Consider the following 23,635-nt stretch of genomic DNA (forward strand, 5'->3'; position numbering starts at 1 on the left):
ATTTTCTTTAAACCCACGAAAAGTGATATATATTAGTATAAGATATATAACTAAAATAAAACTATTTTTCAAGGAAATAATCTCATAAATCCCATGGCTTGCCCCCCCTAGTTATGATACTGGGTACGCCCACCTCTGAAGCCCACCGCTGAGATGTATTGCATACTGCCTAGGCTCCACGGAAGATATTGAACTGCCTACCCCAAAACATAGACCTTATTCCATCCCTGCAATATATCTACCTCTGAATGACTAATATTTGGGTTGCACATGAATTCTCAGAGTTATTTGAAGATGGTGAAATACCTCGAGTTATGACTTACAGTTATGGACGCTGAATTTGCAAGCGCACAAAAATAGAAGTCGTATTTTTTTAATACTTTATTAACTTTCCACGCACGGAGTAGATAATATATTGCAAATGAACTTGATTTCAATGCTATTGTGAGAAAATTCAACTGTGAATTGGTGGACGCTGAATTTGCAAGAGCACGAAAATAGCAGTCGTATATTTTAAAAATACTTAAGTCACTCTCCATGTGCGGAGTAGATAATATATTGCAAATTAACTTGATTTCAATGCTATTGCGAGAAAAATCAACTGTGAATTGCTCATATTCTTGGTGACTTAATCGGCTGGGACTAGCTCGAAACTTTTGGAGCACGTAACCTCAGCCACGGCAGGTGCCTAATTAGCTTTTAAATAGAGATGTTGAACATTTTTTAGGCCTTTGCAGTCTTATTCTGTCGAAAATTGACACAGCTCAACTTAGAAAATTTCCTTCGAAAAGATTCCTCAAGTATAATTTTTGGGGGGATTCCTTAGCTTCTTTCGATTCAGTAATTAATCCCGTGGCCATTGTGAACTAGGCCTCTTGTTCCTGAATTAGGCTATTTTTATGGACAACAACTTTTGAATCGGCTCCTACAGAACATGTTAAGAAAAAGTCGTCCTTTCTCAATTTTTTAATGGTAAGGATTATAAAACGAGAGATATTTTGTTAGTTACCTCCATTCAAATTCTATTTTGGCCCAAACTGGACATGCGCGTCGACAGCAAAAAAATTACTATGGCTGTGTCGTTTTTATTTCACCATTAAAACAAAAAATTAAAAATAATTGATGAGACAAGCCACTTCCTATGCACACAGCCGACCTCAGACGCATTGTGTATAGTATAACATCCAGGCGCCAAAGCGAGCCTTTATTTCGCGGTATGCTGCGTGTCCACGCCGATGGTCTTCACAGCACTTGGTCATTGGTTCAAAAGTTAGTTTCAAGAACATAGAAGTGCAAAACTAAGAGTTAACCGTTCAGTAGTCGCGTGAGATAAAGTTACGTAAATATTCACGTCAGGTCATATTGACCCAGAGTTTAAACCTAAGTAATAATTGTCACACGATTGGATATAAACCTGAGTTTTAGTAGTAAGAAACTGAAACAATTTAAAGCAATTTATCTTGTTTTTCCAAAATATTCGGTGGTCTAATGCATAGTGTTAGAGATAATTTGCAAGTACTGTCTTTGTATATCAAATTTATAATTGTGCGCTTGACCATCATTTTAATTGACAAATTTGGTGCTTACGCTCTCATATCAAGTAAATTTCCCATTCATAAAACATTTGGACAGAATACAGTATTTCCTTAAAGTAATTCATTTATTGTTAAGATTACAGTATAAAGCCGTGGTATGGACATAAATTTCCCAGAGTGGGAACGCAAACATATTTGTGATAGAGTATGAATTGATGCACATACAAAGAAAGTCAAGGAATGTATATTATCAGCAAAATGGCATTCCACATTATTTTTTTGGCTCCTCACTCGACTTATGATAGATTGTTGCTTTCAGATAGTTAATTACTCCTTGACTATTTGGATACGAAAGGTAAACTTTTTTTGAAACACAACAAATAACTTATTTTCAGTACTTTATATGTACTCAATGATCTTCACCCACTCACAGACATAAAGCTGAATCAAACATATTCTCACTTAGCATAACAGCTATGTAATCATCCCATGCCACGTTATTAAGTTCCAGAGGGTCTCGTCACAATTCAGCTACCAAAGTGCAGAAAACAAATACGTGACACTTTTACATTAGTGCAGCACATAACCTGGTTCCCGTAAAATGTTATTGGTGAATTGAAATAAGAAATTCTGTTTCAGATTGCCACAACCCACCTCTCCGACTTGGTACCTGATGAAATATCTAATAGTAGACGCTTTTACCATTACAATGGTAGCATACACAATTGCAATGTCAATGGCATTAATATTTGCCCAAAAATGGGGTTATGAAGTCGATTCAAATCAAGAGTTATTAGCACAGGCAAGTAAAAAGAAAGAAATTTATATTGATAAAAATATGGTGAAAAAATACACTTTTTTAAATGCAAAATTTCTTACATTCCAGGGTGCAGGCAACATTTTTGGGTCTTTCTTTTCCTGCATGCCATTTACAGCATCTTTATCTAGGACATTAATTCAAACGACATCAGGTGGAAGGACTCAACTCTGCAGTGTGGTATCATGCTCCATACTTGTCTTTGTCCTGCTATGGATTGGCCCATTTTTTGAGCCGTTGCCTAGAGTAAGAATAGATTTATGTTAGAATTACATTTTTGTGTGGTGATACTCAAAATTAGCTCATGATATACAACCACGCTCTTCCTTTACAGTGCGTGTTAGCCAGCATTATCATGGTCGCCCTTAAGGGCATGTTAATGCAGGTCAGAGAATTATTCGTCATTTGGAAGTTGTCAAAATTGGATGGTATGATCTGGATCATTACTTTCCTTACGGTCGTGCTAGTAGACATAGATTATGGCCTATTTACTGGCATGGCTTTGTCGCTGGGTATGATACTACTCCAAGGAGTAAAAGGTTACACCTGCCTTCTAGGTGTTATTCCTAATACTGATCTCTACTTAGACACGAGCAGATATAAAGCAGTAAGTCTCCATTTATTCAGAAACCTTTTCTTCATTTACATATTTCATTAAATTGAACGATGTATTATTTCATACGATTTTTTTCACTTTTCTTTTCAGGCAAGTGAAATACCAGGCATTAAAATTTTCCATTACCGTGGAGGTCTCAATTTTGCAACACGAGCAAACTTTAGGGATGAGGTGTACAGGCTAGTTGAGGTTCACCCGCAAAAGCTTCTTATTAGCCGTAAAAAGGCAGAGAAGAAATTAGCCAAAGGAGACAAGGTGGATGAAGAGAAAGTAAGGAGAATACCTACACATGTAGATTATTCAGGTTTTGCTCAGTCTTCTTCATAATTTTTTAAACTCTATCTCAGTTGAAGAACCTTTTTAAGGGTAATGTTGTAGTAAAATTATTTCGGCGATAAAATTAAGTCTTTAATTAAGTTAAGAATACATTTCCTTCGATTTGGTCGGAAGAATAAAAATTTTAGAGGGCACAAGGCAAAAAAATAATTTTTACTTTCGTAATATCTAAACTGCTCATAAGGTACATGAAATCTATACTGACAGCAAAATTATTGGAATCATCACTCACTAATTCACAAGGGATTATTCTATTTTTGGCATCATTCTGTGGCTAGCAATTGGGATTAAGCCTTTATTCCAAGTAGTAATATTGAAAGTGCCAAGGAAAATTATACTTAAATGATATGCAGTGTTGGTGACGGAAATTGATTGTACAGCAAGGATTACCTCACCTCATAATTGGCTCCCTAGGAACTAAGGCTGTTGATAGAGAAAATTAGAGGGTTTTTCATTGGAAGGTAGGGTACATTTCAAGGGATGTTCATTAGAATGAAATATTACGTGGGATAGGTTAGGTCTGTAATTCCATTACTTCATCAACTCCCCTTTCATACAATACATATTAGATATTTACAGATGAATGCATCCTCAATTTCAAACTTTGCTTGACTTCAGAATAAATTAAAGATGAAAAATAAAATATTTAATATAAAACTGTAAGAGGCTAAAATGGCTAGCATGAAAATTTTACAAAATTAACAATCTAAAAAAATTGGCGATCAAAAATGCTGATTAATGCTGGAATAAAATGTGTTGTTAAGACGTTGCGTTATGTTATATTGCTTGCTACATCTTAACAGAATAAATAAAATTTTAGACTGTCACCAGACCACTTTTCAAGTAATTATCAAATGAATGCTGCAATTAAAGTGAAATCATTTTAGTTGAATGAAATAGTTCTAGGGTCAGCTAAAATAGCTGGAAAAAGTGTTAACTGAAAAATATAAGGATACATATATTCATTTATAATCCATATATGTTCGTATTTTTGTTTTCATGTTGATATATTTCATCCATGAGATGCATATTTTTTTCAACTCATAAATAGCGAACCTAACTCCTCTGATACTGAGCCCTCATTGGAAGATTTGAATGGCTCTCATAGTCATAACATTAATATAGGCACCAATGATGCTTAACACCTACTTCTCACTTCACTTTATCCTACTTTACCTCGAACTTACTCCAATAAATTCCTTTTTCAGGAAAAATGAATGAGTATATTTTATATTTTTTTATCAAGGATGATTACCATGATCTAATGACACTAATTTCATTGCAGAGTGGTGGATTTGTTAACTTCGCCTACGTAGAGTCGAATGACCATGGTACCATAACACAAAAAGATGAATCACCATATCCAGTCCCATATGAAATAAGCTCTTCAGTCACCAAAGAGAAGGTAATAACAATTAATTTTGTTGCTGGTTTCCCTTGCATATAAATTTCCCATACAAAAGATGGCATAGCAATAAAATAATAGGGTGGTTTCCTATTATTTTTTTATTGCCTTAATCGAAAGATTACTCCTGGAGTACGCATTTCACGCTTTAAGATTTTAAAAATATGATATCTATTTTTCGCAATCAAATGAAATGTGAAAAATTTCTAGCGTGTGGAAACGCGACGGCTAAGTATGAATGCTGGGCAAAGGCCGTGTGACACCATTCTGGTTCCCGTTTCCGCCGTGTGAGGTGACCTTGGGGCAATGATGTGTGCGCCGCTGCGTTGCAGGCTGCTAGCAGGTAGCAAAGTACCCTGCTAGCAGGTGGCACTTGGCTTCAATAAGGATTATTAATACCTCATCAAACGAAGGAAACTTTCCGACTATAGTCAGTTTTAATAGGTGATTATTAAGACATGTTTCCCTGAGCTCTGGGCCTCATACATGCATTGGAAATCTCAGACGATGTAAAACTTCTATCTACTCGTATAGAAACTAGGTCCCTGTGATGTCACGTGGAGTGGCATCGTATGGGCACCAATCTGGCCTTTTTCAAATGCAGTTAAAATTGACCATTGCCATTCGTCTAAACTGGGATTTCTAAAACCAAATAATTTGTAAATTATGAATACAATAATGGTGGGTAACAAATTGCCATCAATGCCTTTCGTTTTCTTTGATGAAGGAAACTACACTATTCCCATAGTTGCAGAGTACTTAAACAAATTTTAATACACGTGGTAGCACTAAAAATTTCAGCCAGTTAAAACCCACAAATAGGTAATATGTATAAATGTTTAAGCATGTTTCACAATAAAAATGTTTTTATTCACTTTCAGCTTCAGTGCATCATCTTGGACTTCTCAGCATTAAGTTTCCTAGATCCATCAGGAGCAAAATCTTTACAATCATTAGCAGAAGAGTATACTCAAGTTGGGATTCCTATTATGGTTGCAGGAAGCTCAGGTTGGTTTTCTTTATTTGCAGATTACTTCACTTTTCTAAGTAAAACCAGCTATGTCCCTGAATGATTGATGAATTGCATCAAATTAAAATTTAACCTCGTATAATGGCATAGTCAAACCAAAAAAGAAAAAAAAATTGAATCATAATAACCCACAACAGTTTTCAGATTCTAACAAAAAATGAATAAATCACGAATCTTCTATTGAACAGTCGATTGAATCAATTGACTATATTATAAGCTTTGGAATGGACAGGTAGTGAAAGTTTTTTTGCCTACCTATTTTGATGTGATGCAATAATAAGGTTGCTTTCCCATTTTTGTATACATCGTCAAACTTTTATGCACATTACAAAGTTGAAGATTTATTTCATACTAATAAATTCTATATATTTTGCATCTCATCAAAAGTGTTTCAAAAGCCTATCTGCCACTAAGAAATGATCACATAACAAGAATTATGGTATTACAGAAAAACCTCTTTACATCATTACGGAAGGGACCAAAATTTGGGCAATTTGATGTATGGAGGTTCACTATAGATAGGTTTCCGTGATAGGCATTATTTTTTTATATTCTTAGGAAATAAAAGGCACTACTGTCTTTAAAACCTTTATATTTATGTGTTTAAACGAACATGCATGCATTAGTGAACATATATTTATTATTAACAGAAAGCGAGTGCTATCGCATGATTTTTTTACCATGATTTGAGAGAAAACGATGTGATCTCTTTTAATTCAACAGTCATTTAAAATGCTTGGGATAGTTGGATATCTTTTTTCTTATTTACTGTTAGGTATGCTCTCATATGGAAAAAAATGGCCACAACTAATGATTAATGTGAAAATTACAGCATATTAAAGATGTATAAGAAAAAAAAAGAATGAAACATTTATTGCTGAAAATGTCATTCCATTATTATTATTATCATGTATGTAATCGAGGCTGCATTAATGGTCTCTAGTTGTCTCGGTACAATTTGCGGAGGTAGTTAGGCTGTCTCGGGGGTATCTCCTTGGTATGATAAGTGGAGGTTTTAAGTTATAAAGAGGTTCACTACAATGAGGTTTGCCTATAAATTTACATGTGAATCTGATGGGACTGTAGGGGTGGCATGAAGTAAGGAGGTTCATGATGTAAAGAGGTTCACTACATAGAGGTTATACTGTATTAGTAAAGCTATTTTGATGCAAGGTTATGAGAACAGATAAAAACTGTGATAGAAAATTTGGATAATTATCACGCCAAATTTTAATCAGATGCCAAATCCCTATGTCTCAAGTACATTGTATTCATTTCAAACAAATAATACTTTTGCACTGTTTCACAAAAAACCTAATCACCCCTTTTATACCTATTCACAACACACTAATCACACATAGGTTATTACAATTATGTTCAAAGCTTTAATGATGAAAAAGTAAAAGCATGGATTTCTTTAATGTTTTGTCACTAAGAAAATTAAATAGTCACACTAATTTCTCAACTCAATATATTTCAGGTACGGTGTATGAAAGGCTGAAAAAATGTGGTATCATTGGAGGTACTGACAAGCCCAGCTTCACCTTGTATGCTACAGTTCATGATGCTGTCATTCACGCACAGACAACGTTACTGGATCGAAAAATCGACATAAGAATGTGAAGGAGTTCTCAATAGTCGTATTAATTAAAAGCATTGTCACTTCATTTTCATTGTAAATATTGTAGATGTGATTCATTCCAGTGATACATATTTGCATAATAAATATGTTAACATTATATTTTGTGATGAAGTAAAGGTCTCATTGAATTTCATTAATAAATTTTATAAAGAAATTGAATTTTACTTTTAATTTGTATTTGCCTTGCCGTGGTATTGATATTGGTTCCCAACAGTTTGTACCATACAAAGAATAACACTGCTTGTTCCCACAAGCCATGCAGCAGAAGATCCAAAACGAAAAATCTGCACATAAAGTTGCATACAACCTCCAGGGCAGACTTGTATGCCACCAACATTGAAAACTGAAGCACCTATCTTTTCACCCATACAATCACCAATTGCTCCTCTCCTCACCCAGACATTTGTAACTTCTTAACTTTTGGCTATTCTAGGTGCAAAAATTCAATAAGCCTTTCCATAGAATTGATTTGTAATTGGGATTTTAAATGGAAATCAAACTTGGGTAAAAACTTTAAACATTTGTATCATTATTTGATTCCTGACAACAAGAGCAAGGCCTGCTCAAGTATGACAAGTATGACCTGCAACTTCGGCACATTGGTTCAGTATGGGTTGGGGACGTTACAATCGCTTAATCATCTGTTAGTTTTCATCACTCACTTATCCAGAACAAGAGAGCCAGAAAAATTGATTCACAAGCTAAAACCTTTCAAATATTTAACACATTCAGGCACAGAAGCTTTTCAGAATAGTTCAACAAGAAATAATTATCCTTAATGCACATATTTCATTCATTCCATTCAAGGGATTATGACAAAAAAATTGTAATTACTTTAGATGGTACATCAAAATATCCCAGATAACAATTTTTAATGCTTATCTTCAAGGAATAAATAAAAAGGCAATTTATAAAATTCACTGTAATGTTCAATTTTATTTCTCAAACACATTTTACCATTGTCACTGTCAAATATTTATTACCAAGTCATTGAATCAAAGCTTGAAAGCTTGTTGCAATCCAGTCTTAAACAATATTCTTCATATCTCATAGACATATGAAGCTGTTCTCTGTAACACATTTCACAACTATTCTCTTCATTCCCAGGACATTTGATTAATGTTACACACTAAGTTGATTATTTAGGCAAAACTTACATTAATCTGGATATTGATTTTAAGCAAATAAATTGAAGCTGCCAAGTAAAAAGTATTAAATACAGCTGAGTGAAAACCAAGACTTATACATTGAGTTGTAATAAATTTATTTCCCTTGAGATTAATCAAATTTTAATAGAACACATGTTATGTTCATCACAGCTAATATACACACACATTGGAGTCATCTTTCATAGTGTAACTTCTAATACGTTGACATATGACACAGTATAATACGGCCTAATAGAACCTTAATTTCATATAGTCCTGTGAATTGAATAGAAAGTGGAGTCACAGAATTACTATTTCCAAGATTAGCGTGAAAAGGATAACTCATAAGGCCGGGCACCAATCACCTTACTAGGAAAATTACAAACAATTACCAAAATATCACTCAAGGTGAAACACAACCTATTGCACAGCTTTTCATAAGTATTATGAACAAGAAAATACTAAAAGATTCTTATGTACACATGATAAGAGAGCATAAATGCATTAGCATGGAGACGGAATCAACATCTCACTGTTGATGGTAGGAATATTGGAAGTAAAGAATCACAATAAATCACAATACATACAAAACACGTAATGGAAAATCTTACAAGAAGATACAGCACTAGAACTGAATTTTGATGAAAGAAAAAGTAATGATTATTACATCACAGATGCTCTGCTAAGGATAATAATTAACAGAGGAAAAAGATTGGAATGGACTGGTTTTTGGTCCAATTAAAAAACAAGTAAAAAGTAGGGAAAGATAGCAATAAAAAGCTAATTATATGATTAGGGAGAAGCAATGACTAACGAGAATTAAATAAAGAAATAAATATACATTAGGAACTTGATTAAAATAAAAGAAGCATGGAGGAACAAAGAGGAAAAATGACCATGCACATTAAGGATGGAATTCAGATGTGTGTTGGAATAATTAGAATCAAACTTAAAACGTAATAAGAGAGTAACGACCTGAAAAACTATTTACATACACACTACAACTGCAGGAGCAAATTTTTAAAAGCTATATTTCCATTTGTTAAGGAGTGACTGCATACACACTTCACATCCTAACGTGAATTATCACCTCCACAACCTGAAAGGCACATTTTAATTTCCTTTAGGCTGCAATTACAAGAATATCCTCGATAATCCATGAAAATAATGACCGCACCAACATCTGCATGCCCTTCAAATGTTCATTGAACTCAGATTGAGTGAAAAATAAAATGAGACAGCACAGTTCTCAAGTCACAATATGACTAAAAGAAATCCATGAGATGGTAGAGCTTCACTTCCAACCAAAGTACTGTACGTACTATAAATATGATTCAGGAATACATATGTTAAATCCTAATGAACCCTTTGGGAAGGATGAAAGTGTAAAGTTTCTGGACATTTGCATGAAGAAATGTACAAAACACTAAATACAGACATGGCACAATATTCTTGCTTCTCAATGAACAAATGAAAAATACTTTAACACCTTATAGATTTGTTCTGGATACAAAAGATCCCTATCAGTAAATTATAAATAAACAAAAAGCTGTTCTGCACAATAGCAAAATAAAATATTACCATATAAATTGCATCCACAACTGCAAAACCAAAAATATTTAATATGCAATGCAAAATCTACCTTTAAATGCATAAAGAATAAAGCATTATAATTTTGTACTCATTGATGCAAAGAAATATATGTTTATAACAACAAATTAACTGTGTTATGACCTTTTCAATAAGAAAATGCATTGAGAGCTGGTCATAACAGCAGAGAATAAAAGCGTCACCTTCGTATACACCAATTAAAATTAGCTGAAAGCTGCCAGTCGTTAATACTTAGAAATAAAATCTGTAGACCAAACTACTTGATCACTAACGAGGCCATTAAAAAAAATTCACCATTATTACTACACGGTAGCAACACTCAAGAGATGGCAGAAGTATCACATACACTCTCAAGCAAGTCTAAGAGAGCTATTCCTACCCAGGCATTATGACAAAAAAGATATTTTCTATTTATAAATATAAGAAAATACATGGTAAGTAAGAAAGAGTCTTCACCAATGACAGTATGCAATGCTATACGGTTGACCACAACATTGATAATTTTGCTCAAATAATGTATTCCTAGTAATACAGTTCACACCACAATAGTTTTGATTGAATTATGAAAATGACCTCGCTCAATCATGAGCAATAAAGACTACTACTCAAAAGAGTCTTTTTTTAATAAATAACATTATAGATATAATTCACATAAATACAGTATCACAGGCTATGAAAAAAATCCAACTCAAAAACTTCGGAAAAACACTGAAAAATACAGTGAAATCCTTTGCCTAAGCATATGGCCAGGGCTAGGCATGAGTCAGAATAAACAACTCCTCAATTCACAAACCATGCATGACTGCTTAAGGATATAAATGCTGAATCACTAGTCATACAAGTTTCCCCTAAAAATTATCTAAGAGTTTTGATTATCAATTCCAAATACAGTTTAAATTTAATTTTGTCACGTTTCAAGTCTGACATTCACCTAAGCATTATTTAGCTAATGCCATCGTCTAATCTCACCTCCCTTGCAATGGACGTATTTATGGATGATCCTGATTCCTGCTGCCTCTATGTCTTAGTACTAAGTTCCAAATACCCCAATCATTCCTTAATGTAATTAAGATTTTATAGTACACAATTACAATCAGGGGTTTGATTGAAACTGAGATTTAATTAGAAGACATGTTCAACATTATCACCTGATGTTTTGAAAGCCATTCACTATTTCACAAGTTATACAAAAGTGGCCACTGGAAATTAAATGATAAAATGAATATGGTTAGCGCTCGTGATTATCATTATTAAATGACCAAAAAAAGAGGTAAGGACCTATGGTTTTCACGCAATGATAGGGAAATGGCTCCACATTTTAGTGAGGATAAGTCAAAACATCTTAACACATGCACACGAAAGATGGGTGACATCTTCATGAATCATTTAAAAAATTTTGCTTTCCACAAGAACATCCATCAACTTAATCACCTTCCCTTCATTAATACTATCAGAATCACAATGTGCATGCATGTTAGTATTTGATAAATTCCTGGAAATTCTTCATTGATTCTGCGCACATGTAATTTCAGAAGACTGACAAAAAAGAAGTCAGGAAACACAATCAAGGGACAGCCAATCGTTTATGATAAAAGAATAAGTAATCAAACTAATACCAATCAACTTGAGCCATTTGGGAATATTTGTTCTGAGTGATGAAAACACATTATTCACAGGTCAATTAATCCATATACAAGAACTTTTCTGCTGAGGTATCACAGGGGTATGCATTTAGATGAAAAGGCTTCATGGAGAAAATTTAGAAAGAAATCAATCTTCGGATACAGTTTTTATGCTCATCCAGTGGCGCAGCGAAGGGGAGGTTTTGGGGGATAAAACCCCCCTCAGAGCTCAGAGAAATTTTTAAGTTTAATCCATTTTACTTAATTGGATTGATATTACTAATAGAATAGTACAAGGGTTAATAAAATATCCCTCAGAAAGCCATAAAACTCACCATTTTGAACCATTTTGTCATAAAATTCCGCAATTTATTAATCTCGCACCTACCCCTTATCCTGGTGGGTATTCCATACCCCCACACACCCCGGTATTTGTTGCACCTAAACCCCCCCCCAACCTTAATTCCTAGCTGCGCCCCTGTGCTCATCCACTACTTTATCAAAACTATGCCATCACCTATCCTCCCTCTCCATTCCTAGATCTAACTCGAATGAAAATGAATACACTAGATCCATGGTACAGGCTTGAAACAACACATTACCAATGTCAAATCCCAATGAGGAGATATGAATAGTTGAGCAACATCATATCAGTTGAAGTCAGTTCGAATGATGATAGGCTCACGATATGCCATCAATAAGAAAGATCACTCCAATGATAATCACACTGAGATTTGTAAAATGACTTACTATTCATGGCTTGTCACCTGTGACTCATGCACTGCAATTTATGATTTCCCAAGACCAAATCATGTACAACCCTTAGGGTAGAGAGTGGAAGAAGTTTCTTTGTTAAAGATATAAATTTTAAATATAATACAGCCACTTCAAAAAGCAATGCCTGGAATTGATTAAAAAAATCTTCATCAAATTTATATCACTGGTACTATAAAGAGTGGTATAAAAATACTCCGAGAAAACTGTATGATCTAAACAACAGTATCTTTTGGTCTGGTGCTCATTCACCTGCTGGATAATCATGGATTTCTACAAAAACGGGAACAAAGTACTCCTAGAAATAGCATCAAAAGTAAATGCTTAACAGCTATTTTTATTGGCTTTTGCCCCACATTAGCAATAAATTGGCTGTTACCATATCAAATAAGTTTCAAACTGTATGTATTCTCATCACAGGGTACCCTCCCAGTTTTATGGTAGGTTCACGAAGAACGGAAAACAACACACATTAATATCCTAAGGGACACAAGTCACATTGAATTTGTTTTACCATTCAAACAGGTACAAAATGCAGGAACTGATGATTGTGCAATACTACCCTGAGTGAGACAAGAAATTAAGTGCTGAGGAAATTAGGCTGTAAGCTTGCTATCAATTAAGGTCAAATATCACGATACAGTTAACATGGCACGGGGAAGACAAAATTATTACTTTCAAAGAGCATTCACACATTATTCCAATGCAAACATCATTTATCCGGGGTAATCACTTTTGATTAACATACGACTGCTGCACGCAAATATGCACTGAAATCAGTCAATGGTCGATTAAGATGAAGGATATGTTGTGAAAGTAACCTCATTAACACACACAACTTACTTAAAATGAATAACAAAATGAAAGACACATTGTTATCAGCCACAAGGTGCAGAAAGGTATAAAAAATTTTCCTTACCGTAACACTTGAATAATTAAAAAAGATTCAACAGCAAAGAGATCCACAACATGCTACAGATCACATTAAGGTATAAAAAACATACAAATACTCAAAAATCATTTCACACATGCACTTGCTGTGGGTAAACTCCACCACGGCCAACAGTTTGAGCCTTCTCCACTTCCACCTGTATCACTTCTAATGTCCGGTAAATGGTCCGAAAACTGGGCCGATTTGATGGCTTCTTATTCCAACATATTTTCATCACATCATATATTGACTTGGGTGTGTTCTCAGGGCATTGTAATATGTGTCCTTCCTTTATGTATTTCACTACCTCCTCATGAGTCATTCCATAGTATGGCTGAAGAGCAAATGAAAATATTTCCCACAGGCAAACACCATATGCCCATACATCAGACTCAACAGTATATTTATTGTACAGGATACTTTCCAAAGGCATCCATCTAATCGGTATGGCATCATCCTCCTCACCCTTGTAGTAATCCTGATGATATATTTTTTGAGAGAGACCAAAATCGGCTATCTTCACTGTCATGTCATCGTCCACAAGACAGTTGCGAGTGGCAAGATCCCGATGCACAAACATTCGATCAGATAAATACACCATGCCGGCAGCCACCTGCTTGGCGATGTTGGTCAACTCGACGGCGGTCAACTGAACGTCACGAAAAACTTCTCGGCCTCCATCAGAGGAGCTACGGCTACGGACGATGTAATTGGAGGGGGAACACGAACGAAGGAACTCATTTAGGTCACCTCTACCCATGTACTCAAAGAGGAGGCACATTGGACGGCCCACAGCACATACGCCCAACAGCCGGATGATGTGCGGATGGTCGAATTCGGACAGGAGGCAAGCCTCCCTTTCGAAATCCACTTGCATGTCCTCTGTTGCCTCATCTTTCAGCATTTTCACCGCCACTAGAGTGAACTCCTCCCCTTTCACTAAGCCAGGAGCCTTGGCCTATAAAGAGGAACTTGCATTTTCAACATGCCACAGAGAGACCCTGGAAATTTATTTTTATCAAATGCAATTAATCACCAGATGCAGAGTGATTACAGGGGAAGGCTTCAAATATAACTGACCATAAGACCTGCATTATTTTTTATGTATTTCTTTACTGAAGCCTTGACTTAGCAAAGATAAATATATTTCAACTTCTAGCTAAAATAAAATGCTATGAGTCTACCGGATGAATCCATAATGTTATACCTTGACTTTGGGATACTTGGAAAAAATAAACGACAAAACTTTTTCATAACAACACCGTTTTTGCAATGCGCTAAAAATTCCATTCTGGTATTTTACCATTATATCAAGTATTCCTATTGAAAACTTTACATTTAGGTTGGTTTTCAAAGCTCAGGAAATTTTTTTTCACAAACAAAAAATACAATCATAGTGTCAACCAAGGTGGCATTTGTAGATCCCCTTTTCCACAGCTCAAAAGTGGAATTGTGTGCACCCATTAGAAATGGACAATCATGCAATACAAGAAGTTAAACTTTATTTTACTTTTTGTAGTACCTGCAATTTGAGACAGACTTAATTCAGAAGTTGTCTCATTCAAGTTCATCAAAATGTGCCACTATACACAACAAATAAGAGGACTGAACTGCACTAAAACAATTACAGGGTTCCCGCTCTAACTACATTATATAATTCACGGTTTTTTCCACGTTTACACGGTCTAAATGTCATCAAATTCATGGCTTGTAGATAAGGCATTTTAGGCAGAAATATTGATAACGTAACAATCATTGTCCGCACGTAAACTATAAATGTAACAAGTGCGACAGATGCCTTGAATGCAAACTCAGCAATGAAAGTGCTATCTCCCATGATGTCCCCCATAGTTAGCAAAATTCAGGTCCGGATAAAGGGTATGAGTGGGAAAATGGAGAGAGCAGGGTGGCAGGGAAGTGGAGAAGTGCCTGAATTTTTGCCAGGGTTAACCTCTTCCAATCACAGGCTTAAGATCAAAGTGCTGTCATGGCACACAGACCAATACATAGTTGTTGATGCGTAGTTTTCCGCGGCGTTGTCTAGATGATGTCTCCATGTTCCTAGGCTTCACCGCGTGGATTTTTCTTTATGACGACAGTTTCTCCGGTATTCCAACCGGCGTCTTCAGGTCGATGTGCTTACGGCTTATTCACGGTTCTAAGGTTTTCACGGCTGAGTGGGAACCCTGAATTAAAAAATACTCTTAAGATATATCACATCGACCTGAAGACGCCGGTTGGAATACCGGAGAAACTGTCGTCATAAAGAAAAATCCACGCGGTGAAGCCCAGGAACATGGAGACATCAATACATAGTTGCGCTTCGAATACACGTGTGCAGATAAATGCGTGGACAGTATTCGCACGTGACTCGGCCTTGAAACGTGATCGAAAAATTTGATTTTTCTTGTACTCCGCCAATCGTAGCTCTACAATCAAGACAAATTCATGACTTTCTCCGTTTTTTTTTTCACGGTAGACGAAATTCACGGCTTATTCACGGTTCTAAGGTTTTCACGGCTGAGTGGGAACCCTGAATTAAAAAATACTCTTTAAGATATAAAATATGCAAATTGAGTACCTACCTGAAACACCCTACCAAATGCTCCTTGACCCAAATCACGGATGTACACAATATCATTTCGGGGATATTCTAGTTTCTCCAACTTTGGATTGAGCTGGGCACCTGTCCGATGGTAGGCTAAATTGCTGGGAAGCTTATCCAAATCGATATCAACCTCCTGCAAACATAAGAGAGTTGAGTTTAAAAGAAGGAATATTTAATCATTCATCAAAGTTTGCCCCTTACCCACAGCAACAGAGTTTCCGATTAAAAAAATAATAAAAAAATTGGCCCACCACAACAGAGACAAGCAATGAAAAATATTTCAGATTAATGCATACAAGAATCTAAACGTAAACACCATGGATTTTTTTACTTGCGTAACAGCACACAAAACAACAAGGAAACATGCCAACTTCGAACAATTTTTGCTACTTTAAGTAGAGAACTTGATGGCATACAAGACAAATTTATATCTTAACTATGGCTCAGGTAATCATATCCTGGGCTTACACACTTCGGTTAAATTTTCCCAAAGATGTTGACATGCCTGCAATGATCCTTGAAACTTAAAGCAAACCTCCTCCTGAGAACCCATTATAGCAGACAGATAAATTAATTATATGTACAATAGCAAAAATAAATTCAGAGTAAAAAATGGTACTTCAAGTCACAATAAAATGCTTGATTCACTTCTATCAGCTACAGAGCATGGTTAAACTCTGTCATAACCAGGAAGCCATTAAATTCCCAAGCAACTCCAATAGCTGCTACGATTGGCAGATATGTTGGTAGATGTTTTCGGGAATTGCATAGGTAACATTTTCTTGAGTAAGAAAATGTTACCTATGCAGCAATCCCCGAAAACATCTACCAACATTGTTAAAGAAGCTGTGAAAATCTTCATACGAAAATTGGCAGATATCTCTATCTCGTCAGATGAAAGACATCTACTGGGTTCAAACATAAGTAAAGAATGCACTTTTTTAAGGCCCCAAATTTCTTTACTAAGGTCTTCGGTTGGTACACACGTTCATGATGCACACTCATTCTTCACAGTTAACACAAAAAAGCTCTCATTCAACCGATGCTTCCCTCTGCAGGGGGGTGAACCTTATATGCCATCAAATACACTAAATTCTACACTATAAATGCTAATAACATCAACATAACAATCATAAAAACAATTTTTCCCGTATTTTAAAGGAAAAACTCGGGACATTCTACATAAAAAACAACAATAATTATGGACCAGCAAAGACAGTCATAAAATATAAGGAGTAATGATACAACGATTTTTTATAGATGACTAGGTTCTTCATTCATCAATAGATTTTTCCAGCATCAATATACCACTACGATAAAATTATCAAGTGAATGGGGAGAAGAGAAATAAGAAATGATTCTCTTCACCATGCATCTAACATAAATGTTTTAAGTCCAGTGACTTCGCATTAACCTCGCCAATGAGGACATACATACAACAGGAATACCAAAAATGTTGAGTTTTCCCTGCTTTCTAGACCAAAATTTACTGCCTTCAAATTATATATCCGAGTAAGAATTGGCACACCTTCACAGATAATATATGTCAAGTAATCACAAACTACATTTGCTTCTGCTGTAAAAATTTCCTTCCTTAAGCTAAATAACACCTAATAACACTTTCTCAAAATTATTATCCTAAAAAAAGAAAGAAAAGTTTTTACAGAGAAAGGCAAATCCATTAGAATTTATTACAACAAACAGATGCAGAAATAATGTGAAGAATAGAGGAAGCTATACTATAGAACCTACAGATAAAATATATATAATAGTATTACATGATGAGTAGGTATAACTTGTCATTTTCTGAGGAGACGTACGGCAGAGTAGACATCTAAATTAGAAGCTAGTTTGTTCCTCAAAATTCACAGCACGAGCATTAATTACTGAGTATCGTAACATCAGCTTTGAAGATGAAAAACAGAACCGTTTAACATCAAAGATGCCGTATGATGAGGGTCTCATAAATAAAGTAGATAGGTTCATTTTTACATTCACCCATACTCACTTAAACTCATTCCTAGGGATGTGCGAGTACTCGAAAATTCGAGTCGAGTCAAGTAGTTGGTACTCGACAAGTGTTTCGAGTAGTGTTACAAATGTTGAGTCAAGTAGTTTCGGTTACAAAGCTGTCGCGGCCAGTATGCCCAGAAATCTGCCGACAGGAGGCACTATCATGAAACTCGAGCAATAATATTGTTTTAAAAGGCGATAAGTCGTTCTAATGCCTTGCCCCAGGAGATTCAGCATGTTGTATACGTAGCAGTCAACTACTATAGCTGTCAACGTGGGCCCTGGCCTCAGGGGCCAACTGTCTTCCAACGAGGTGGCGTAATTGGAGTAGCCCGCTTTGTCACTCATACTTCCTCTTGCGACACTTTTACACCCTACCATACTTTCTTCACTCAAACGCAGAGAGAATATGAAAAAATTGTTAAGATTTCTATGGAAAAAATGTAACTCTTAATTATAGTGGACAATACCGGTTTTCCCGGTGTTTCACATCAAAAGTGAATGCCATCTTTTAGCATTTTTGGGTACTGTGTACACCCGATGTTAATACATATTCGTTTATTCCTTCATTGCATTTATTTTCCTTCTTGAAATTATGAAAAAAGAGGTACTCGTGTAGATTAAAAGAAGTAATAAAGAAAAAAATACTTAAGCTAAAGCTAAGTTTTATAGTTCCTTTACTTCGTCTCTTATTCCATGAAGATTGAAGATCCATCAAAATTGTTGATGTAAATTTTAATAACAATTCGCGAGGTTCCCAAATTTTACAACTTTGGCAAGAAATTACTTGCACAGCCACACAACTGAGTAGTCAAACACAATTTTCAGTGGGCAGTAATACTGTAACATGGAGATGTCAAAACCTGCTGCTTGAGCATGTAGGACAATTGGTTTTTCTACATGAGAATTCGAAAGGATCAAATATTACATGATGTATTTAGGTACATAATCTTTATTACAATAAGGCAAATGCCTTCACTGAGGGCTCTTCTGAGCAGTTTGAATACATATATTAATTAAATTGATGACATGTTATTACATGTGAATTCAAATCAATTGTGCTTACGGAACTGTTTAAGACTCATTAATTTTCATTGCTCTCCTAATTCTGCCACAATTTACACCAACGTTCGTCACAATTTTCCTTTTTACACCAAGTCAAGAATTCTAAGTAGAAAATGTAGGGATGGGAAAATATAGGGTTAGGAAAAATGAGAATACGCTGGAATATGCATTGCTGTATTGCCTAGTTCACAATTGCCCTAATCAACTTGCTACTCGCGAGTAGTTTTCAACTCAACTCGTGATCAAAAAGAGATACTCGCACATCCCTACTAATTCCTATAAATAAAATTATGCGAGGAAATATAACCCTATATAGATGAAGGAGATAATGAATAACTTCCAAAATTAACACTTTTGATAAGACCAAAAATTCTAGGTTTTTGTTAATGGCTGTGAAATGTATGACGAATATGAAGTGGTAGTACATGTGACACAACTGATATTATGCTAATGAAATATGTCAACAATACTACACCTATTCAATGTTAAGAAGATGATGAATGAAATTAGGTACTATCTTAATATAAAAATTAATGACACATCAATATAGAATGAAAAATTACAGACAAGTGAGAGCATTTCAAGCCAAGATTGATTATCCTCTTACATATCTCAGCGGATAGAAAGATGTTCCGCAGAATATGATAGTTTTATTTTTTTGCTTCATCTGAGATGATGTAACTCCAGGGAAAAACAGATTAACCATTTCGAGGGCTACCTTACCTTACCAGTATAGGAGTTCATTTTTAATCATTTCATGTTGAGGAATAAAGCTTTTTCCATGCAATGTATAACGGGCAAATTACAAAAACAATGTCACCATTCAAAATGGAAGAAAAGCCGTTGAATGAGAAGAAATAAAATTAACAACCAATAGAAATGAAGAGTAAACAATTACCTAGGAGAGCATTACGATGTGAACAAAAAGATAAAAGCTGGTTGCAAAATAAATGTTACAGAGAAAAGACGTTTTTCAGCGAGTCAAAGTTTATAGAAGAAATTGGGAGTAATAAAATAAGCATTCAACAGTAAGAACACCATGATCCTTTCAATACCACAAGCACCAAATGTTCTATGCAAGCAAATCTCATCTAGGAAGAAAGTATTCCATTCGTTTGAGCATGACGGCAAACAAGAAAATAATGTAAGGTTACCTTAATACATAGTTTAGAAAGCACTTGATATGATGAATTTTTCCTTACATGTTTCTTTACCTGAGTTGCAGTTGGGTTGTACCCTACTCGGTGGTTGTATAATCGATGGCAAAGCAAAAAAAGAAGGAGCATCATTACAATACCAGCAAACCCAACTGCAGCTAGGATGAGCATGATAGTCGGAGTGAAGAATCTTTCCATGCTCATGTCATTAAGTTCTATCTCAAATGTTAGGTCTGTTGAGTTTTCTGCAAAATGAAAAAAATACAATGAGGTGATGGAAAATATTAACATAAAAAAGCAGTGGTTCTGCCAAAAATATTTACTTAGCACTATGATTCGAAATAGTAAAAATTGTTAAGATCTGATGAGCATATGAGTCTAATAAAAATACAATGATAAATGCGCAAAATTATAACAATGAATGGACCATAATAATCATGAGGAAATGGCACCACAAAATTGGTAAGAGGAACCTTCACCTTAAAAACTTTGTAAGAGCATTGAGATGGAGTTGGGAGTCCCCTGGTTAGTTCAAATCAGAGGTGATGGCAAAGCATTCTGAAGTAATTCAATTACGGCAATTACAGTAAACTCTCGATTATGCGAAGCAGGATTTTACGAAGTTTTCGATTATACGAAGTGATAGTGCGGTCCCGGCGAAAAGCCTATGGTAAATACATGGTGCTATTCGATTATACGAAGTTTCGATTATACGAAATTTTTCGAATTTACGAACCTCGGATCGGTCCCCAGGAGCAAAAGGCATTCGTTTATACGAACTATGGCGAAATATTTGTCAACAAAACTAGTAACGCCGGCGTAAGTAGCTAAAAAAATCAGCGCTTCCAACTGTGGTTCATCAAAAGTGTGAAATCGTAAATGATAGTGCAACTTTGGAGAGAAAGGGTTCGCCTAAAACCTCACGGTGGGAATTTAGGGAAAGTAGGACTTAATTAAAATATCGCGACTGATATAATGCCCCTATTTACGTGCCTATTCGTAAACATCGCATCGACAATACTTCGTAGTTTAACATGTCAGGAAGGTCGAGCGGGGTATTTCGTTGACTCCTAATTAACCCTTTGCACTGCTGTGAACGTACCTGGTACGTTCGCAAGTCAGGCTGCTGTGAACGTACTTCGAAGACTACTTGACTACTTTTCGCCGAAGCACTTCGAAGGGTCCCTAATCCGGGACCCTTTCCTCGACGAGCTCACCCTGGCTGGCCCCTCTATTCGACCCTCCGAGCGTGGGGCCTTTTGTCCCCAAAAGTGACCGCTCTGACTGCATTTTGAAAATCTATCAATCAATGCCATCATCAAAAATAATTTTTTGCATCGCACTCCTGCCTATCAGGCATTCAAGTACGTCTCTGAACCGTGTTTCTGCGATGAGGAATAACGACTTTGTTAACTTTGCTAAAATGGCCAAGTTAATAAAATTGTCATTTTTCATCGCAGAAACACGGTTCAAAGACGTACTTTATTTCCTCCACTACAATCGCAAATTGCTGGAAATCGGCCGGATTCCCTTTGATAGCGCATCATGAGGATGTTCTCGAGGTTGGTAATTGATACAACTAGCCTACTAGTAATTCTACTGCTATAATATCACGGCTATGGTTGATTCGTTACGTTATACATTCAGGAAGCAGCAGCGGATAAAATCGCGGAGGAGATTAGTGGCTTAATAGATGATTTTGAAAAATTCTTGGAAAAAGCAGGAAGAGCGCAGCGCGCAACATCAAACGATTATATTGCCCTTGACGATGATCTCCGGGCTTGCGACAATGGGACGCCGGTACATGTGTCGGAAGAAGCAGCGGCCGGGACTAGTCATAATAGCAGTGACGACGAAGATGAAAGTGAAGTAATTTCACCAAATAAAAAAGAAGTACCCGCTGCCCTCCAAACATTAAGGTATATTGATCTGGCTAACGAGTTAGGTCCCCAATTTCATTCCCATTTATGCAAGTGAGAGACCATGGTGGAAGCGGCGATGGAGAAGGACAAAAAGGAAAAAAATAATTGATATTTTAGTACAGTAAATTCCGGTTATTACGCGCCTCACTTTACCGCGGTTTCGGATATACCGCGGGTCTCACCATGTCCCCCGAAATGATTACATTGACCTTTTTTTGAGGTAGGTAACTTTGTGGCGAATTTTATCTCGGCGTGTCTACCGACGCGTCGCAACGGCGCTACTTCGAGCGACTGTATTAACGCGGTTGGCGACGTATTCCATACATTGTTTCGTAGCCATAAAAAAAACTCGGTAATTCCTGATCGGTCATTGTGTCTTGTGAACTCGAGCTGAAAAGTGTTTTGCACAGCTATAATAATTTTCGAGATTCAGGGAGATTGAGATAATTCTCTTTCGTACGTTCGCACCGCGGCGCTCAAACCAAGGTAGGTACTCAATGCCCACAGGCTTCGAGCATTTAATGATGAATGAGCTGTTTTACCTTTGTCTTTGGCTTAATATTAATATGAAAATTACTTTTTTACGAAAATTTTCATTGATTTTAGGGTAAAAACGATGTCTGCCAAAAGGAAAACTTACACATATAAAGAAAAGTTGGGCATAATCGACAGAGTGAAACGCGGTGATTCAAAATCAAGTTTATTCAGGGAGTTTGGTGTTCCTGAAGGAACTATTCGTGGTTGGATGAAAGAAGAAGATAAATTACGATCACATGTTGATCAAGTGGATGACGAAATAGGACTTGATAGAAAAAAGGCCAGATTGAGTGCTGCTGGTTTACGTGGTTTGTTCAGAAACGCAGTGAAGGTGTTCCATTATCCGGTCCACTTTTACAAGCACAGGCAATTAAATTAAATAAACAAATAGGTGGTGCTCATGATTTTGTGCTTCTGCTGGCTGGCTATCGAGGTGGAAAATTCGCCACGGGGTAGCGCAAGTTAACATGCAAGGAGAATCTCGTTCCAGTGACAGTGAAGCAGCTAGAGAATTCTGTGGGACTTTACGCAAGATGATTGATGAACGTGAGTACACTGAAGAGCAATTGTATAACTGCGATGAAACCGCTCTCTACTACAGATTGCTTCCAACAAAATCACTTCATATTAAGAAGTCGGCAAATAAATCCGGAATAAAAATGAGCAAAGAAAGAGTGACTTTATTACTGTGCGCTAACAAATCAGGAAGTCACAAGTTAAAACCTCTGTGTATTGGTAAAAATCGAAGTCCTCGGTGCTTCAAGCACGTTAATATGACAGCACTACCCATAAATTACAAAAACAGTCAGAATGCCTGGATGACTCGAGACATTTTTTTATCTTGGTTCAATGAAGATTTTGTTCCA

General features: G+C 36.0%; 2 protein-coding genes across 4 annotated transcripts in view; one reads left to right on the forward strand and one right to left on the reverse strand.

The window, feature by feature from the left end:
• LOC124171339 (prestin-like) overlaps positions 1–7,540 on the forward strand; it is a 91,266-nt gene extending 83,726 nt beyond the window's left edge. Inside the window, exons 9-15 of the mRNA XM_046550493.1 lie at positions 2,175–2,337; positions 2,422–2,598; positions 2,687–2,959; positions 3,059–3,238; positions 4,590–4,709; positions 5,591–5,717; positions 7,220–7,540. Of these exons, the coding sequence (XP_046406449.1) occupies positions 2,175–2,337; positions 2,422–2,598; positions 2,687–2,959; positions 3,059–3,238; positions 4,590–4,709; positions 5,591–5,717; positions 7,220–7,362 (1,183 nt within the window). The 3' untranslated portion in view covers positions 7,363–7,540. The remainder of the gene's footprint in view (positions 1–2,174; positions 2,338–2,421; positions 2,599–2,686; positions 2,960–3,058; positions 3,239–4,589; positions 4,710–5,590; positions 5,718–7,219) is intronic.
• A 4,677-nt stretch (positions 7,541–12,217) lies between these two features.
• Positions 12,218–23,635, reverse strand: part of LOC124171059 (tyrosine-protein kinase transmembrane receptor Ror2-like) — a 31,805-nt gene continuing 20,387 nt past the window's right edge. For 2 of the 3 annotated variants that reach the window (XM_046550205.1, XM_046550206.1), the window contains exons 8-10: positions 20,356–20,555; positions 16,053–16,208; positions 12,218–14,425 (exon numbers count right to left, since the gene is read on the reverse strand). In XM_046550205.1, the coding sequence (XP_046406161.1) occupies positions 13,559–14,425; positions 16,053–16,208; positions 20,356–20,555 (1,223 nt within the window). In that variant the 3' untranslated portion in view covers positions 12,218–13,558. The remainder of the gene's footprint in view (positions 14,426–16,052; positions 16,209–20,355; positions 20,556–23,635) is intronic. The other variant, XM_046550207.1, reaches the window with a different exon arrangement.

The sequence above is a fragment of the Ischnura elegans genome, chromosome X (genome assembly GCF_921293095.1).
Source record: "Ischnura elegans chromosome X, ioIscEleg1.1, whole genome shotgun sequence".
Classification (NCBI taxonomy): Eukaryota; Metazoa; Arthropoda; class Insecta; order Odonata; family Coenagrionidae; genus Ischnura; species Ischnura elegans.